Raw genomic sequence first — 18691 nt, forward strand, 5'->3', positions numbered from 1 at the left:
AGTAAATCTGCATTGCCAGACACTGACTTCGGCACTCCAACAAGGTGACAGGCCTCTGTTTTGAGGAACGGACCTAGCTGCCGCCCCTTCCCCATCAGGCTGGGGCTTAGGGGGTGCTGCATGTGAGGATGCAGGACCCGTTCTGCACATGCGCAGTTTCCCCACTAGATTTGCCAAAAGTCATACATGCATTTATATAATCTCGATTAGACTACTGCAATGCCCTCTACCTTGGTCTCCCAGCACACTGCTTACAGCTGGTACAAAATGCAGCTGCCAGGCTGTTAACCAACCAGCCCCGTTCCAGCCGCATAACACCAATTCTCTACTCCCTCCACTGGTTGCCGGTAAAATGGCGAACTGTCTTCAAGATTGGCTTGCTGACTTTTAAAGCTCTACATGACCAGGGCCCAAGGTACCTGAAGCAGCTTCTGATCCCATACTGGCCAACTCCATTACTGCGATCTGTAGATGAAGGACTATTAGCAGTGTCTAGAATCTCCCGTAATTCATTTGGGGGCCAAGCTTTTAGCCATGTAGCCCCTGTCTATGGAACTCGCTTCCCCGCACAGTTTGAGAGGCCCCAACTATAGAATCCTTCAAAAATGAACTGAAGACTTTCCTCTTTTCTCAAGCATTTCTGTAATTGTCCCTTTAATATCTCCATGCTCTCTGTATTTTATAAAAAGCTTTTCTGTTCTTCATTGTTTCTGTACTGTATTCTGTTAAGTGCCTTGAGTCCTACTGGAGAAAGAACGCTATATAAATAAAATTAATATTATTATTATTACAATCTGACTTGTACGCTGACCATCGGGTTATCATGCAAGTCTGAATCAGGCCCTTTGCCATCATCCATGGACAGAGCAAGAGGAAAACTATATCTGGTCTGAGGACCCACAGGAGAACATCTTGTGATCTGTTGCTCACTACTGTTTATAGATACTTACGTAAAATTGTACAAGGATTATAGATCCATTTTACAGTTATTCTGATTGCTTAGAAATAGGAGTGAACTGAAACTGTGTTCTATGTATGGGAAAACTAATGAAAACTGGTAACTTTATTTTAGGTGACCGTGGGAGGACATTTAACCCCTCAGTTTATCGTAGCCCTGCTCAGTATAATCACCTGCTGACATCTGTAACCTCACTCACTGGAGACAATGGTTTTGAGATTGTGATGTCAAAATTGGTGCAGACATATGTAAAGGTGAGAGCATCTTCATCTTGTATCTGTTACTCAGTACCACACCACTCCACCTTCATGCTGTGAGGTGTCACCAGGCCCACACTGCTCCACCCTCCTGCTGTAAGGTGGAACCAATACCACAATGCTCCACCCTCCTGCTATAGGATGGCACCAGTACCACACCACTTTACCCTCATGCTGTAAGGTGGCACCAGTGCCAAACCACTCCATCCTTCTGCTGTAAGGTTGCAGTAGTACCATGCCACTCCACCCTCCTGCTGTAAGGTGGCACCAGGACCACACAGCTCCACCTTCATGTTGTAAGGTGTCACCAGTACCACCATCCTCCTGCTGTAAGGTGGCACAAGTACCATGCCTCTCCACCCTTCTGCTGTAAGGTGGCAACAGTGCCACAACACTCCTCCCTCATGCTGTAAGGTGGCACTAGTACCAAACTACTCCATCCTCCTGCTGTAAGGTGGCACAAGTACTACATCACTCCACTCCACTTCCTGTTGTAAGGTGGCACCAGTACCACATTGCTCCACGCTCCTGCTGTAAGGTGGCACAAGTACCACATAACTCCACCCTCCTGCTGTAAGGTGGCACTAGTACCATGCCACTCCTGCCTCAAAGGTGGCACCAGTACCAAACCACGCCATGTTCCTACTGTAAGGTGGCACAAGTACCATGCCACTCCACCTTCCTGCTGTAAGGTGGCACCAGTACCATATCACTCTACCCTCCTGCTGTAAGGTGGCACTAGTACCACGCCACTCCATCCTCCTGTTGTAAGGTGGCACAAGTACCACGCCACTCCACCCTCCTGCTGTAAGGTGGCACCAGTACCACGCCACTCTACCCTCCTGCTGTAAGGTAGCACCATATAGCAGTCTGGCTCTGCAGCACATGTGAGCACCTGCAGGTTGCGGATCGTTTCTTCAGATCTTTTGAACATGCAGAAAGATCTGAGGAGGTGGAGAATGATGCCATGCTGCCTAATGCAGCATGGTCCTGCTCCCCCCAGACCCCCACCACCACCTCATCATCATCGCTGCCGGCATCGCCAAGTGTGTATGGCTGGTCCTGTCACTTGTGATGTGTGTAGGGGCCTTAAGTGATTACACATATACTGTATGTGGTAAGCAAGTCTGGCTGTTCGGGTTATTTGCTGAACAACCACATCTACTTTTCTATATTAAACAGTGACCCTACATACTCAATAATAGGGAATCACAATCAAGACAGATTTTCTACAATTGGTCTGTAAATTCGATGCTATAGATTCACTGAAACATTGGGTCAACTAAACTGAAAAAGCAAAGAAATGTCAAATGTACATATGAGGGAGATCTGCTCACATGTTTAGGATTCCAAGGGACCAGTTGGATCATGGAGGGACAAGATAGAAAGATATATATATATGGGTTTATTAATTATGGGAGTACTTTTAAAGAAAACGCTATCACAAGAGTTGGCATATCTACCAAACACTGGGGGTGATTCAGACCTGATTGCTAGGCTGCTAAAATTGTAGCCCTATGATCAGATAGTCGCCGCGCAAGGGGAGTGTATATTCACCATGCAAGTGTGCGATCGCATGTGTACGCCGAGCTGCAAAAAATCCCTCCAGTAAGCGGACAGCTGCAAATCCGTTCGCATCTCACTCACTAGTGGATGCTTTTTACCAGTGTGTGCAGCCCAGGACTTACTCCTACAGTGCGATCAGAACTGGCAGATCGGGGCCGGAGCTGACGTCACACACCCTCCATGAAAACGCTTAGGAATGCCTGCGTTTTTACTGACACTCCCAGAAACCATCAGTTACAATCCACAAACAACTTCCTCCTGTCAATCAGCATGCAAATGACGTTGCGATTAGAATTTTCGCACCAGCCTGTCGCTGACCGGCGATGTCTGTTGTTGTTTGCTGATGCGCGTGCGCATTGCGGTGCATACGCATGTGCAGTTAATAGCTGAACGCCCGCTGTGCGAAAACACACAGCAGCGATCAGGTCTGAATCAAGCCCATTATTATAACAGGACACAACTACTTGCTATTATGAAACAGTGCACAACTACTCACTACTGTATCTGTAAAATGGAACACAAATATTTATGTTGTTAAAATTAGGAGCACACTACTCGGTTACTATAGCTTGTTTGGTTTCCTGGGCTACAAGGATCTGATTGCCCAAAAATAACGTTGTTAGGCAGCAGCACAACAATAGCCCTGACACAAGCAAATGCAGGTGGTCTGTAAACAAATTCCAAGCAACTCCGTAGTTTATTACGTATTTCTCCGGCCATCACCAGCGAGGGGCCAGGTAAGGGCCATCACTAGTCAGCATTGGGCCGTGTCTTTCTGAGAACAGGGGGCTGATATTGATTCTCACTCCGCCCACCCCCACCCCACCAGAGGACCGTCTGTGCCATATGCTGCGGAGCAATAGGCTTCTACAAAATGAAAGCGGTTTATGTTACCATTTATTTATTGTTACTTGGTCTTACAGCATGCGGGTTGATCTGTCTCTGCTGTGTGAAGCCATAATTGTATGTTAAACATCATTTTTATTCCATCTGTATGTTACCATTTCTATTTCTTGTTTTACAGTTTTGTATTGTTTTTTTCATCATTCCTATCTTTTCCCATACACAATGCATGCTTTCATTTTATACTGACTGCCTTCAAATCTTGTGTCCAGATAAAGAAGAATCAGAACCAGGTCTGCTGGATGCTGCAGAAGGTCCCTCGCACCCACAATGGCCACAACGGTTATGTGACATTTCAGCAGTTCCTGGATAACCAGCAGTATTCCCGCAGAGGAATCCTTCGCTATGAGAAAATATTTGGGGAGGGCTTTGTGAGCACAGGAGGACTGGAGACCACTAAGGTGAGGAATGTGAGGGCAGGTGTGGTGGGCTGTACAGTCAGGGCACAGTGGCCATCATTCTGTATGACCAGAACAACAAGGTGAGGAATGTGAGGGCAGGTGTGGTGGGCTGTACAGTCAGGGCACAGTGGCCATCATACTCTATGACCAGAACAACAAGGTGAGGAATGTGATGGCAGGTGCGGTGGGCTGTACAGTCAGGGCACAGTGGCCATCATACTCTATGACCAGAACAACAAGGTGAGGAATGTGATGGCAGGTGGTGGGCTGTACAGTCAGGGCACAGTGGCCATCATACTGTATGACCGGAACAATAAGGTGAGGAATGTGAGGGCAGGTGCGGTGGGCTGTACAGTCAGGGCACAGTGGCCATCATACTCTATGACCAGAACAACAAGGTGAGGAATGTGATGGCAGGTGGTGGGCTGTACAGTCATGGCACAGTGGCCATCATACTGTATGACCGGAACAATAAGGTGAGGAATGTGATGGCAGGTGGTGGGCTGTACAGTCAGGGCACAGTGGCCATCATACTGTATGACCGGAACAATAAGGTGAGGAATGTGATGGCAGGTGGTGGGCTGTACAGTCATGGCACAGTGGCCATCATACTGTATGACCGGAACAATAAGGTGAGGAATGTGAGGGCAGGTGCGGTGGGCTGTACAGTCAGGGCACAGTGGCCATCATACTCTATGACCAGAACAACAAGGTGAGGAATGTGATGGCAGGTGGTGGGCTGTACAGTCATGGCACAGTGGCCATCATACTGTATGACCGGAACAATAAGGTGAGGAATGTGAGGGCAGGTGTGGTGGGCTGTACAGTCAGGGCACAGTGGCCATCATACTGTATGACCGGAACAATAAGGTGAGGAATGTGATGGCAGGTGGTGGGCTGTACAGTCAGGGCACAGTGGCCATCATACTGTATGACCGGAACAATAAGGTGAGGAATGTGATGGCAGGTGGTGGGCTGTACAGTCAGGGCACAGTGGCCATCATACTGTATGACCGGAACAATAAGGTGAGGAATGTGAGGGCAGGTGTGGTGGGCTGTACAGTCAGGGCACAGTGGCCATCATACTGTATGACCGGAACAATAAGGTGAGGAATGTGAGGGCAGGTGTGGTGGGCTGTACAGTCAGGGCACAGTGGCCATCATACCGTATGACCGGAACAATAAGGTGAGGAATGTGAGGGCAGGTGGTGGGCTGTACAGTCAGGGCACAGTGGCCATCATACTGTATGACCGGAACAATAAGGTGTGGAATGTGAGGGCAGGTGTGGTGGGCTGTACAGTCAGGGCACAGTGGCCATCATACTGTATGACCAGAACAATAAGGTGAGGAATGTGATGGCAGGTGGTGGGCTGTACAGTCAGGGCACAGTGGCCATCATACTGTATGACCGGGACAATAAGGTGAGGAATGTGAGGGCAGGTGTGGTGGGCTGTACAGTCAGGGCACAGTGGCCATCATACTGTATGACCGGAACAATAAGGTGAGGAATGTGATGGCAGGTGGTGGGCTGTACAGTCAGGGCACAGTGGCCATCATACTGTATGACCGGGACAATAAGGTGAGGAATGTGAGGGCTGGTGTGGTGGGCTGTACAGTCAGGGCACAGTGGCCATCATACTCTATGACCAGAACTATAAGGTGTGGAATGTGAGGGCAGGCTTGGTGGGCTGTACAGTCAGGGCACAGTGGCCATCATACTGTATGACCAGAACAATAAGGTGAGGAATGTGAGGGCAGGTGTGGTGGGCTGTACAGTCAGGGCACAGTGGCCATCATACTGTATGACCGGAACAATAAGGTGAGGAATGTGAGGGCAGGTGTGGTGGGCTGTACAGTCAGGGCACAGTGGCCATCATACTGTATGACCGGAACAATAAGGTGAGGAATGTGAGGGCAGGTGGTGGGCTGTACAGTCATGGCACAGTGGCCATCATACTGTATGACCGGAACAATAAGGTGTGGAATGTGAGGGCAGGTGTGGTGGGCTGTACAGTCAGGGCACAGTGGCCATCATACTGTATGACCAGAACAATAAGGTGAGGAATGTGATGGCAGGTGGTGGGCTGTACAGTCAGGGCACAGTGGCCATCATACTGTATGACCGGGACAATAAGGTGAGGAATGTGAGGGCAGGTGTGGTGGGCTGTACAGTCAGGGCACAGTGGCCATCATACTGTATGACCGGAACAATAAGGTGAGGAATGTGATGGCAGGTGGTGGGCTGTACAGTCAGGGCACAGTGGCCATCATACTGTATGACCGGGACAATAAGGTGAGGAATGTGAGGGCTGGTGTGGTGGGCTGTACAGTCAGGGCACAGTGGCCATCATACTCTATGACCAGAACTATAAGGTGTGGAATGTGAGGGCAGGCTTGGTGGGCTGTACAGTCAGGGCACAGTGGCCATCATACTGTATGACCAGAACAAAGTCAATTACTCCCAAAACATCTGATTTCTGCATTGATGTCTTTGATCTTTCTCTCTCAGGAGTTTATCTCTATGCTAAACCTGGTACCTGGGCAGCGTGTCATTGATGTGGGCTGTGGCATTGGTGGAGGAGACTTCTACATGTCCAAGGTACAGTCACTGTTATATATAATGGTCATCATAACAAACCTTGACTCTTACCAGAGGAATTCAGTTTTCCAGTATCAAAAGTTATAAAAGATCGAGAGTAAGATTGGTGTATAACAGCCATGAAGGTAACTTTATGGTTTATGAGAGTCAAGGTTTGTAGCACCACCTTCTGACTGGGTCCAAGATACACTACCACAAGTAGTTAATCTATGTAATATATGAAGCTAATGGTTCCAGCAACAGAGGCAAAGTGGTGTGACCTTATCACGCTACTACTGTTTGCCATTAACCTTGTGTAATAATAATAAGGTAATTTAGTAATCCTATATTCCAGAGACATTGGGCCTAATTTAGACCTGATCGCTGTTGTGCGAAATTGCAAAGCGGCCGATTATTGAATGACTGCGCATGCATACGGATCGTAATGCGCAGGCGCGAGGCTAAACTGCAAAAAAATCCTGCATCTTTTTTGATCGCTAGGCGAATGCAAGGTGATTGTCAGGAAACGAACGTTTGGGGGTTGTAACTGGCCGTTTTCTGGGAGTGTCAGGATAAACGCAGGCATTCCCATGCTTTTTCAGCTCCGGCCCTGAACAGCCTGTTTCTATCGCACTGCAGGCGTAGGTCCTGGGCTAAGCACAGACTGCACAGACTAGAAAAATCATTTGATGGTGAGTGAGTTGCAAACGGATTTGCAGCTGACCGGTGTGGGCAAAGCTTTTCGTACGCAGACTTGCACGGTGCAGATTTTCACTCCAGCTGGGCGGCGACTATTCGATCGTAAACCTCTGCAGATTCGCGGAGGTGCGATCGGGTCTGAATTAGGCCCACTGTGTGAAAGTGACTACTTTGCATCTTTCACCATTCTTAAAACCAATTCCAGTTGGGCAGGCCACTAGGGTTAAGCAGGTGTTGGTGGCCATGACTGTGACAAAGGCTGCCCACTACTAAATGCTGTCTGGTGGAGAAAAAAAAGTAGTATAATTGTATGAATGAAAATACAACAACCTGAGCCTGAAGTTGTGTCTCTGAGCCTCTGTGGAATGCTTGGCCCACAGCTATATGCAGCTACTGTATGACTCAGCTTGCCGCTGGCAGCCAGCGTTATGTATGACATTACTGTTGAGTCACATAAATTGTGCTTCTTTTTCTCTTTATAGACATATGGAGTGGAAGTCCTGGGGATGGATCTGTCGTCTAACATGGTTGAGATTGCCATGGAGAGAGCCATCCAAGAGAAAACTCCTATGGTAAGTAATTTAACTTAGCCTGGTTGGGAACTTTCAGCTGGCAAAATCTTGTATGTACAGTATTAACTACTCAAACCACGCTCTGTTTTCCCAAAAGCGGTTCTAGATACATCAGCCAAGTCTTCTACTACAATAAGCACAACCTCTGCTTTCTTCCACAGGTACAGTTTGAAATTGGTGATGCCACACGGCGGATCTTCCCTGAAGCATCATTTGATGTGGTGTACAGCAGAGACACCATCCTGCACATCAATGACAAGGGCGCCCTCTTCAGGAGGTTCTATGTAAGACATGGAATAATTATTATGTTTTCTTATTAATGTTAAACAGTTTATCCCAGTGGCACCAATCTGTTTCCATTACATTTGCTCTATTTGTGAATGTTAAAAAACATGTTTGTGTTTGTTTCTCTGACAGTCCTGGCTGAAACCTGGAGGGAAACTCCTGATCACAGATTATTGCTGTGGAGAACGCCCTTGGTCTCCAGTGTTCCAGGAGTATGTGCAACAGAGAGGATATATTCTGTATACACCTGAGGAGTATGGCCAGGTACTGTGTGGGACTGTACATAGACTATAATTGCATGTGAGATGAAAATGATCCCTCTAATGGCTGTGTACATGAGTTCCCATGGTATGATAGAGCAAGTGATATTTATGGCCCTTCATTTTCGGTGATGGGGAAACAGTGGGCATGATCGCAGCGGCTGCATGACGTCACACGCAGCCGCCACGATCGGAAACATAGCGCCGTGCCTCCTGCGGGCTTGTTGAAGGGGGGAGGCGGCGGTCAGCATGCTGGGTGGCCTTGCCCTGCGATGGGCGGTCCCCAGCACGTTAACAAAAGGATTGCAGATTCTGCTAATTAGCAGAGTCTGCAATCCTTACTGAATTAGGCCCACTTTTCCCACAATTCCATGTCTGCCACAGGCAGCATTTGAACATTTTTATCAATCCCCAATCTATGCTTCTGGTAGGTTTCAGGGACTTATAATAATGATAGCCATTCTCTGGGGGCAGTTCAGTTGTCCGTGAAGCTGGCGATATGCCCTTGCTATGGTGTGGTAAATCTCATAATGGCGGTACAGTGCAACCGCAGCATTGCTCATTTCACTTAACACCTGCACAGTAAAATGAGAGCATATTGCTCTCCCATGCAGATGTAGCATCATACATTTTCTCTATCGTCCTAGTGGATGCTGGGGTTCCTGAAAGGACCATGGGGAATAGCGGCTCCGCAGGAGACAGGGCACAAAAAGTAAAGCTTTTCCAGATCAGGTGGTGTGCACTGGCTCCTCCCCCTATGACCCTCCTCCAGACTCCAGTTAGATTTTTGTGCCCGGCCGAGAAGGGTGCAATCTAGGTGGCTCTCCTAAAGAGCTGCTTAGAAAAAGTTTAGCTTAGGTTTTTTATTTTACAGTGAGTCCTGCTGGCAACAGGATCACTGCAACGAGGGACTGAGGGGAGAAGAAGTGAACTCACCTGCGTGCAGGATGGATTGGCTTCTTGGCTACTGGACATCAGCTCCAGAGGGACGATCACAGGTACAGCCTGGATGGTCACCGGAGCCGCGCCGCCGGCCCCCTTGCAGATGCTGAAGTCAGAAGAGGTCCAGAATCGGCGGCTGAAGACTCCTGCAGTCTTCTAAAGGTAGCGCACAGCACTGCAGCTGTGCGCCATTTTCCTCTCAGCACACTTCACACGCAGTCACTGAGGGTGCAGGGCGCTGGGGGGGGGGGGCCCTGGGAGGCAAATGTAACCTATATAAAGGCTAAAAATACCTCACATATAGCCCCCAGAGGCTATATGGAGATATTTAACCCCTGCCTGGATTCACTAAATAGCGGGAGACGAGCCCGCCGGAAAAGGGGCGGGGCCTATCTCCTCAGCACACGGCGCCATTTCCTCTCACAGCTCCGCTGGTCAGGACGGCTCCCAGGTCTCTCCCCTGCACTGCACTACAGAAACAGGGTAAAACAGAGAGGGGGGGCAAATTTATGGCGATATTTTGATATATATAAAGCAGCTATAAGGGAGCACTTATTATAAGGCTATCCCTGTTATATATAGCGCTTTTGGTGTGTGCTGGCAAACTCTCCCTCTGTCTCCCCAAAGGGCTAGTGGGTCCTGTCTTCGTTAGGAGCATTCCCTGTGTGTCTGCTGTGTGTCGGTACGTGTGTGTCGACATGTATGAGGACGATATTGGTGTGGAGGCGGAGCAATTGCCAAATATGAGGATGTCACCCCCTAGGGAGTCGACACCAGAATGGATGCCTTTATTTATGGAACTACGGGATAGTGTCAACACGCTAAAGCAGTCGTTTGACGACATGAGACGGCCGGACAATCAATTAGTGCCTGTCCAGGCGACTCAAACACCGTCAGGGGCTGTGAAACGCCCTTTGCCTCAGTCGGTCGACACAGACCCAGACACAGGCACTGACTCCAGTGGTGACGGTGACGAATCAACCGTATTTTCCAGTAGGGCCACACGTTATATGATTTTGGCAATGAAGGAGGCGTTACATTTAGCTGATACTACAGGTACCACTAAACAGGGTATTATGTGGGGTGTGAAAAAACTACCTATAGTTTTTCCTGAATCAGAAGAATTAAATGACGTGTGTAATGAAGCGTGGGTTGCCCCTGATAAAAAGCTGATAATTTCAAAGAAATTATTGGCATTATACCCTTTCCCGCCAGAGGTTAGGGAGCGCTGGGAAACACCTCCTAGGGTGGACAAGGCGCTAACACGCTTATCTAAACAAGTGGCGTTACCCTCTCCTGAGACGGCCGCACTTAAAGATCCATCAGATAGGAGGATGGAAAATATCCAAAAAAGTATATACACACATGCAGGTGTTATACTACGACCAGCTATAGCGACTGCCTGGATGTGCAGTGCTGGGGTAGTTTGGTCAGAGTCCCTGATTGAAAATATTGATACCCTGGACAGGGACAATATTTTACTGTCGTTAGAACAAATAAAGGATGCATTTCTTTATATGCGTGATGCACAGAGGGATATCTGCACACTGGCATCACGGGTAAGTGCTATGTCCATTTCGGCCAGAAGAGCTTTATGGACGCGACAGTGGACAGGCGATGCGGATTCAAAACGACATATGGAAGTTTTGCCGTATAAAGGGGAGGAGTTATTTGGAGTCGGTCTATCAGATTTGGTGGCCACGGCTACAGCCGGGAAATCCACCTTTCTACCTCAAGTCACTCCCCAACAGAAAAAGGCACCGACTTTTCAACCGCAGCCCTTTCGTTCCTTTAAAAATAAGAGAGCAAAGGGCTATTCATATCTGCCACGAGGCAGAGGTCGAGGGAAGAGACAGCAACAGGCAGCTCCTTCCCAGGAACAGAAGCCTTCCCCGGCTTCTACAAAAGCCTCAGCATGACGCTGGGGCTTCTCAAGCGGACTCGGGGACGGTGTGTGGTCGTCTCAAAAATTACAGCGCGCAGTGGGCTCACTCGCAGGTAGATCCCTGGATCCTGCAGATAATATCTCAGGGGTACAGGTTGGAATTAGAGACAGATCCACCTCGCCGTTTCCTGAAGTCTGCTTTACCAACGTCCCCCTCCGAAAGGGAGACGGTTTTGGAAGCCATTCACAAGCTGTACTCTCAGCAGGTGATAGTCAAGGTACCTCTTCTACAACAAGGGAAGGGGTATTATTCCACTCTTTTTGTGGTACCGAAGCCGGATGGCTCGGTAAGGCCTATTCTAAATCTGAAGTCCTTGAACCTGTACATAAAGAAGTTCAAGTTCAAGATGGAGTCACTCAGAGCAGTGATAGCGAACCTGGAAGAGGGGGACTTTATGGTATCCTTGGACATCAAGGATGCGTATCTCCACGTTCCAATTTACCCCTCACACCAGGGGTACCTCAGGTTCGTTGTACAAAACTGTCACTATCAGTTTCAGACGCTGCCGTTCGGATTGTCCACGGCACCTCGGGTCTTTACAAAGGTAATGGCCGAGATGATGATTCTTCTTCGAAGAAAAGGCATATTAATTATCCCATACTTGGACGATCTCCTAATAAGGGCAAGGTCCAGAGAACAGCTAGAGATGGGATTAGCACTGTCGCAAGAAGTGCTAAAACAGCACGGGTGGATTCTGAATATTCCAAAATCCCAGTTAATGCCGACAACTCGTCTGCTGTTCCTAGGGATGATTCTGGACACGGTTCAGAAAAAGGTTTTTCTCCCGGAGGAAAAAGCCAAGGAGTTATCCGAGCTTGTCAGGAACCTCCTAAAACCAGGAAAGGTGTCTGTACATCAATGCACAAGAGTCCTGGGAAAAATGGTGGCTTCTTACGAAGCAATTCCATTCGGCAGATTCCACGCAAGAATTTTCCAAAGGGATCTGTTGGACAAATGGTCAGGGTCGCATCTTCAGATGCACCTGCGGATAACCCTGTCTCCAAGGACAAGGGTGTCTCTTCTGTGGTGGTTGCAGAGTGCTCATCTATTGGAGGGCCGCAGATTCGGCATACAGGATTGGATCCTGGTGACCACGGACGCCAGCCTGAGAGGCTGGGGAGCAGTCACACAAGGAAGAAACTTCCAGGGAGTATGGACGAGCCTGGAAACGTCTCTTCACATAAACATTCTGGAACTAAGAGCAATATACAATGCTCTAAGCCAGGCAGAACCTCTGCTTCAGGGAAAACCGGTGTTGATCCAGTCGGACAACATCACGGCAGTCGCCCATGTGAACAGACAGGGCGGCACAAGAAGCAGGAGTGCAATGGCAGAAGCTGCAAGGATTCTTCGCTGGGCAGAGAATCATGTGATAGCACTGTCAGCAGTGTTCATCCCGGGAGTGGACAACTGGGAAGCAGACTTCCTCAGCAGACACGATCTTCACCCGGGAGAGTGGGGACTTCATCCAGAAGTCTTCCACTTGCTGGTAACCCGTTGGGAAAGACCAATGGTGGACATGATGGCGTCTCGCCTCAACAAAAAACTGGACAGGTATTGCGCCAGGTCAAGAGATCCGCAGGCAATAGCTGTGGACGCGCTGGTAACGCCTTGGGTGTACCAGTCGGTGTATGTGTTTCCTCCTCTGCCTCTCATACCAAAAGTATTGAGAATTATACGGCAAAGAGGCGTAAGGACGATACTAGTGGTTCCGGATTGGCCAAGAAGGACTTGGTACCCGGAACTTCAAGAGATGATCACGGAAGATCCGTGGCCTCTACCTCTAAGGAGGGACTTGCTTCAGCAGGGTCCCTGTCTGTTTCAAGACTTACCGCAGCTGCGTTTGGCGGCATGGCGGTTGAACGCCGGATCCTAAAGGAAAAAGGCATGCCGGAAGAAGTCATTCCTACTTTGATTAAAGCAAGGAAGGAAGTAACCGTGCAACATTATCACCGAATTTGGCGAAAATATGTTGCGTGGTGCGAAGATCGGAGTGCTCCGACGGAGGAATTTCAACTGGGTCGATTCCTACATTTCCTGCAATCAGGATTGTCTATGGGTCTCAAATTGGGATCTATTAAGGTTCAAATTTCGGCCCTGTCGATTTTCTTTCAAAAAGAATTGGCTTCAGTCCCTGAAGTCCAGACCTTTGTTAAGGGAGTGCTACATATACAGCCTCCTGTGGTGCCTCCAGTGGCACCGTGGGATCTCAATGTGGTTTTGGACTTTCTAAAATCTCATTGGTTTGAACCACTAAAGAAGGTGGATTTGAAATATCTCACATGGAAAGTGACCATGCTTCTAGCCCTGGCTTCGGCCAGGAGAGTGTCAGAACTGGCAGCTTTATCTTACAAAAGCCCATATCTGATTTTCCATTCGGACAGGGCAGAACTGCGGACTCGTCCGCATTTTCTCCCTAAGGTGGTGTCAGCATTTCATCTGAACCAGCCTATTGTAGTGCCTGCGGCTACAAGTGACTTGGAGGACTCCAAGTTACTGGACGTTGTCAGAGCATTAAAAATATATATTGCAAGGACAGCTGGAGTCAGAAAATCTGACTCGTTGTTTATATTGTATGCACCCAACAAGATGGGTGCTCCTGCGTCTAAGCAGACGATTGCTCGTTGGATCTGTAGCACAATCCAACTTGCACATTCTGTGGCAGGCCTGCCACAGCCTAAATCTGTAAAGGCCCACTCCACAAGGAAGGTGGGCTCATCTTGGGCGGCTGCCCGAGGGGTCTCGGCATTACAACTTTGCCGAGCAGCTACGTGGTCAGGGGAGAACACGTTTGTAAAATTTTACAAATTTGATACTCTGGCTAAGGAGGACCTGGAGTTCTCTCATTCGGTGCTGCAGAGTCATCCGCACTCTCCCGCCTGTTTGGGAGCTTTGGTATAATCCCCATGGTCCTTTCAGGAACCCCAGCATCCACTAGGACGATAGAGAAAATAAGATTTTACTTACCGATAAATCTATTTCTCGGAGTCCGTAGTGGATGCTGGGCGCCCATCCCAAGTGCGGATTATCTGCAATAATTGTACATAGTTATTGTTAACTAATTCGGGTTATTGTTGAAGGAAGCCATCTTTCAGAGGCTCCGCTGTTATCATACTGTTAACTGGGTTTAGATCACAAGTTGTACGGTGTGATTGGTGTGGCTGGTATGAGTCTTACCCGGGATTCAAAATCCTCCCTTATTGTGTACGCTCGTCCGGGCACAGTACCTAACTGGAGTCTGGAGGAGGGTCATAGGGGGAGGAGCCAGTGCACACCACCTGATCTGGAAAAGCTTTACTTTTTGTGCCCTGTCTCCTGCGGAGCCGCTATTCCCCATGGTCCTTTCAGGAACCCCAGCATCCACTACGGACTCCGAGAAATAGATTTATCGGTAAGTAAAATCTTATTTTTTCTGCAGTCACTCTGCTAATGTTGGGTGTCTTTTTTGCATCTTTTTTGATGAAAATGCATTTTAGTCGCTACAAAATGTGGCTAGGACACACCAGGAGACTGTGCTGATTAATTTGCTATATGACACTTGTATATCTGTGTGCGACTGAGTCTCTGGGAGGAATTCAATTGTTTTTATGGGCGTCTAAATGAATGGGCATCTATTTGAGCTATTAAATTATTGCTCCAATCAGACGCCCATTATCCGCGGCAGACACATTTGTGCTTGCAGCCCCTGGAGTTGGTGTGCTGAAATGTGCTAACAGTCCGCTGTTTGGGTACCTAAACAGCACTTTTTCCCGTCACGCCCACTAGTTTAGTTCGGTTTTGCGTGATTAAACCCTGTCTAATTGGGCACGATACACGGAATAATTTAAGGGTGCCAAATCAATTAAATTGCAAAATCGGCTCCCAATTATTGCGGCTTAAAAAAAAATGTAATGGCCCCCTGTGAATCTGCATACAAAGTGCTACGATGCAGCGGTTGCAGCTTTTTTCCATGTCAAGTATGGTTGTGCTTCATATACAGACTTAGTTGCTCACAGATATACAAGTGTCGCATATCAAATTAATCAGCACAGTATCCTGGTGCGTCATTGTGAATAAGATGTATTTTCGTCAAATAAAACGCCTGATGCTAGCAGAGTTACATAGGACCGGTCAGCTCACTCGTGCCAGGCATCTCGCGGCATAATGAGGCTAGATGTATGAGGACACATCTGTAATTATTTGTGATGTATGCAGCCACATATTGCAGATAATTGAATTGCCCGCTTTGACGGTAAAGCAGATAATAGTGTCTACCATGTTATACCCCTTTCACACCGCACAAATAACCCGGTATCAACCCAGCATATTGCCGGGTCTACACGAGTCACTGTGCGGTGTGAAAGGGCCTATGGCGAATTCCCGGGTCGCCTGACCCGGTAATTCAACCCGGGAATAAAGCAGTGTTATTCCCGGGTTGAATACCGGGTCAGTGGCAGTGTGAACGGGTCCCGGGTCGATGTGACCCGGGACCCGTTTACTACATAGGGAGAGGCCGCGTGGAGATGAGCTCATCTCCAGCGCTGCTTCCGCCCCCGCCACAGTCCCCGCCCCTGGATAGCAACCTGACCCGGCAATATGCTGGGTTGGGATGGCAGCATGTAGGGTCAAATGCCCATTACCGGGTGGGACCAGGCATTTGCGATGTGAAGGGGGTAATAGTGTTTCTGGCATAGGGAAGTGGATGCCAGACACCTGATGCCCCCTTCTCTACTTGCTTGCTTATGTGTTTCTGCAGATGAATGTAGAAGCGGGAACAGCATTACTCATTACTCACTCTGCTGACGATGTTCTAGAACATTAGAGGGAGTGTCATTACATTTATCATAGCAGGGTTTGTGCCATTAGAAGTCTCATACTGCTATACCTGTCTAGTGTACATATGGGTTTGCCATAGCTTTATTAGAAATGACAGGCTATTCCCTCTCCCTACAGTTCTTACAGAAAGTTGGTTTTGTGAAAGTAAATGCTCAGGATCGAACAGCACAATTTGTACAAGTTCTGAACAAGGAACTTACACGGACACAAGAGATAAAGCAGGAATTCGTAGAGGTAACAGCCTAGAGAAATGCTGATGGAATGATTTCTAGAACAATTGGTAGTGGGTGAATTCTCACTGTATCTTTTTCCCTACCATAGAGTTTTTCTGAAGAGGACTACAACTACATTATTGATGGATGGAAAGAAAAGCTTCATCGCTGTAATCTTGGAGACCAGCGCTGGGGTCTGTTCTATGCTGAGAAACCCCTGGACATCATCCCGTAACCACTCATTCTTTCATCTGAACAACTCAAACCTTATTTTCTTCAATGTCTGCTTTGTTAATACTGTGGTCTGTAAATAATGACAGTTATAAGGAATACAACACAGGTGGAGTAAAAGTGTCCTAGGGGTGCTTGTGGAGATGTTTTCTGTTCATTAGATGTGCCTGATACTTCCATACATTGCAGAATAGGAATCTAAAGATAGGAAATACCAAAGGCCGCTCAGGGGTCTATTTATGAAGCAGGGAAAAGAGTGGAGAAAGGACCAGTGGAGAAGTTGCTTATGGCAACCAATCAGCTTTGAATGAAGCCTTTATCAAGTACATTCTATAAAATGTAAGGGAGATGCTGATTGGTTGCCAACTTCTCCACAAGTCTGTTTCTCCACTGTTTTCACTGCTTCATGATTAGACCCCGAAATTGCCTATGGCAGTGTGATATGGTTGCAGGTGTGGAAAATGAGAGCAGCATCACTATCCAGGTTCTTGGATGCTGAAAGATGCAAAAATAAATTGTAATGGAAAAGAAGATTTAAAATATGCAGATAAGTCAAAAGTGTTTTATTTTTAACAGAATAAATAGTTTTCCTGAGAAAAACAAAGATACAATTAAAAAAAATGTAAATCAAACCCTTGCGTTCTCATACTCTATTGTCAAATGTGCTTGGTGGATATTCTCTTACTTATATAACTTCTTACATATGTTATTCTATAATATGACAACAAATAGGAAGTTTAAACTATAAGAATTAAGAACCATAGAAATAATGTTAGGATTCATTGTTGTTGTTGCTATTTAAAAAGGAACGGGTGGATTGCTTTATCAGAAGAACGGAGGCTGGTTTAATGATTAACATAGTAAAAGGACAGGTATGGCAGAAATAGAACGGGATGGTTGCGCCAATGGAAAATCACTGAGTATGAGTGGAAAGCCTTCTCATATGACCCTTTGAAAGCATAAGTAAAGTTCCTGCTGAGCTCTTACATTCAGCTATGAAAACAATGAAATTCCTGAGCTGTGCTGCAGCTGTGACACTCTGTGGTTGTTGCCTGTATTGCAGGTGAATGCAGTTGCTGTGTCTGTAAAGGAGAGATGAAAATCACCTTGAAAGATGTTTCCACACCGAATTTTTTTGTTTTTTTTGTTGCCTCCTTCAAAATAGCAGTCTTCACCTAAAATACTTAAACCCAAGCAAGATACCAATCTAGAGTCCCCCTCCCTCAAAACAATCCATAGCACTATATTTTTGTTCCTGATTTATGCCCCTTACATTATTTGTTGTTTCTCTATCGTCCTAAGTGGATGCTGGGGTTCCTGAAAGGACCATGGGGAACAGCGGCTCCGCAGGAGACAGGGCACAAAAAAGTAAAGCTTTACTAGGTCAGGTGGTGTGCACTGGCTCCTCCCCCCATGACCCCCCTCCAGACTCCAGTTAGATTTTGTGCCCGAACGAGAAGGGTGCAATCTAGGTGGCTCTCCTAAAGAGCTGCTTAGAGAAAGTTTAGTTTAGGTTTTTTTCTTTACAGTGAGTCCTGCTGGCAACAGGATCACTGCAACGTGGGACTTAGGGGGAAAGTAGTAAACTCACCTGCATGCAGAGTGGATTTGCTGCTTGGCTACTGGACACCATTAGCTCCAGAGGGATCGAACACAGGCCCAGCCGTGGAGTCCGGTCCCGGAGCCGCGCCGCCGACCCCCTTGCAGATGCTGAAGCGTGAAGAGGTCCGGAAACCGGCGGCTGAAGACTCCTCAGTCTTCATAAGGTAGCGCACAGCACTGCAGCTGTGCGCCATTTTCCTCTCAGCACACTTCACTGGGCAGTCACTGAGGGTGCAGAGCGCTGGGGGGGGGCGCTCTGAGAGGCAAATATAAACCTTATACAAGGCTAAAAATACCTCACATATAGCCCATAGGGGCTATATGGAGATATTTAACCCCTGCCTGACTGGAAAAATAGCGGGAGAAGAACCCGCCGAAAAAGGGGCGGGGCCTATCTCCTCAGCACACGGCGCCATTTTCTGTCACAGCTCCGCTGGTCAGAACGGCTCCCAGGTCTCTCCCC

General features: G+C 47.8%; 1 protein-coding gene across 2 annotated transcripts in view; it reads left to right on the forward strand.

The window, feature by feature from the left end:
* LOC134969271 (uncharacterized) overlaps positions 1-17258 on the forward strand; it is an 87247-nt gene extending 69989 nt beyond the window's left edge. For both annotated transcript variants that reach the window (XM_063945115.1, XM_063945114.1), the window contains exons 5-12: positions 1073-1212; positions 3897-4085; positions 6596-6685; positions 7846-7935; positions 8097-8219; positions 8353-8484; positions 16301-16417; positions 16505-17258. In XM_063945115.1, coding sequence (XP_063801185.1) covers positions 1073-1212; positions 3897-4085; positions 6596-6685; positions 7846-7935; positions 8097-8219; positions 8353-8484; positions 16301-16417; positions 16505-16630 — 1007 coding nt within the window. In that variant the 3' untranslated portion in view covers positions 16631-17258. The remainder of the gene's footprint in view (positions 1-1072; positions 1213-3896; positions 4086-6595; positions 6686-7845; positions 7936-8096; positions 8220-8352; positions 8485-16300; positions 16418-16504) is intronic.
* The last annotated feature ends 1433 nt before the right edge of the window (positions 17259-18691 follow it).

This window comes from Pseudophryne corroboree, chromosome 11 (assembly GCF_028390025.1).
Source record: "Pseudophryne corroboree isolate aPseCor3 chromosome 11, aPseCor3.hap2, whole genome shotgun sequence".
NCBI lineage: Eukaryota > Metazoa > Chordata > Amphibia > Anura > Myobatrachidae > Pseudophryne > Pseudophryne corroboree.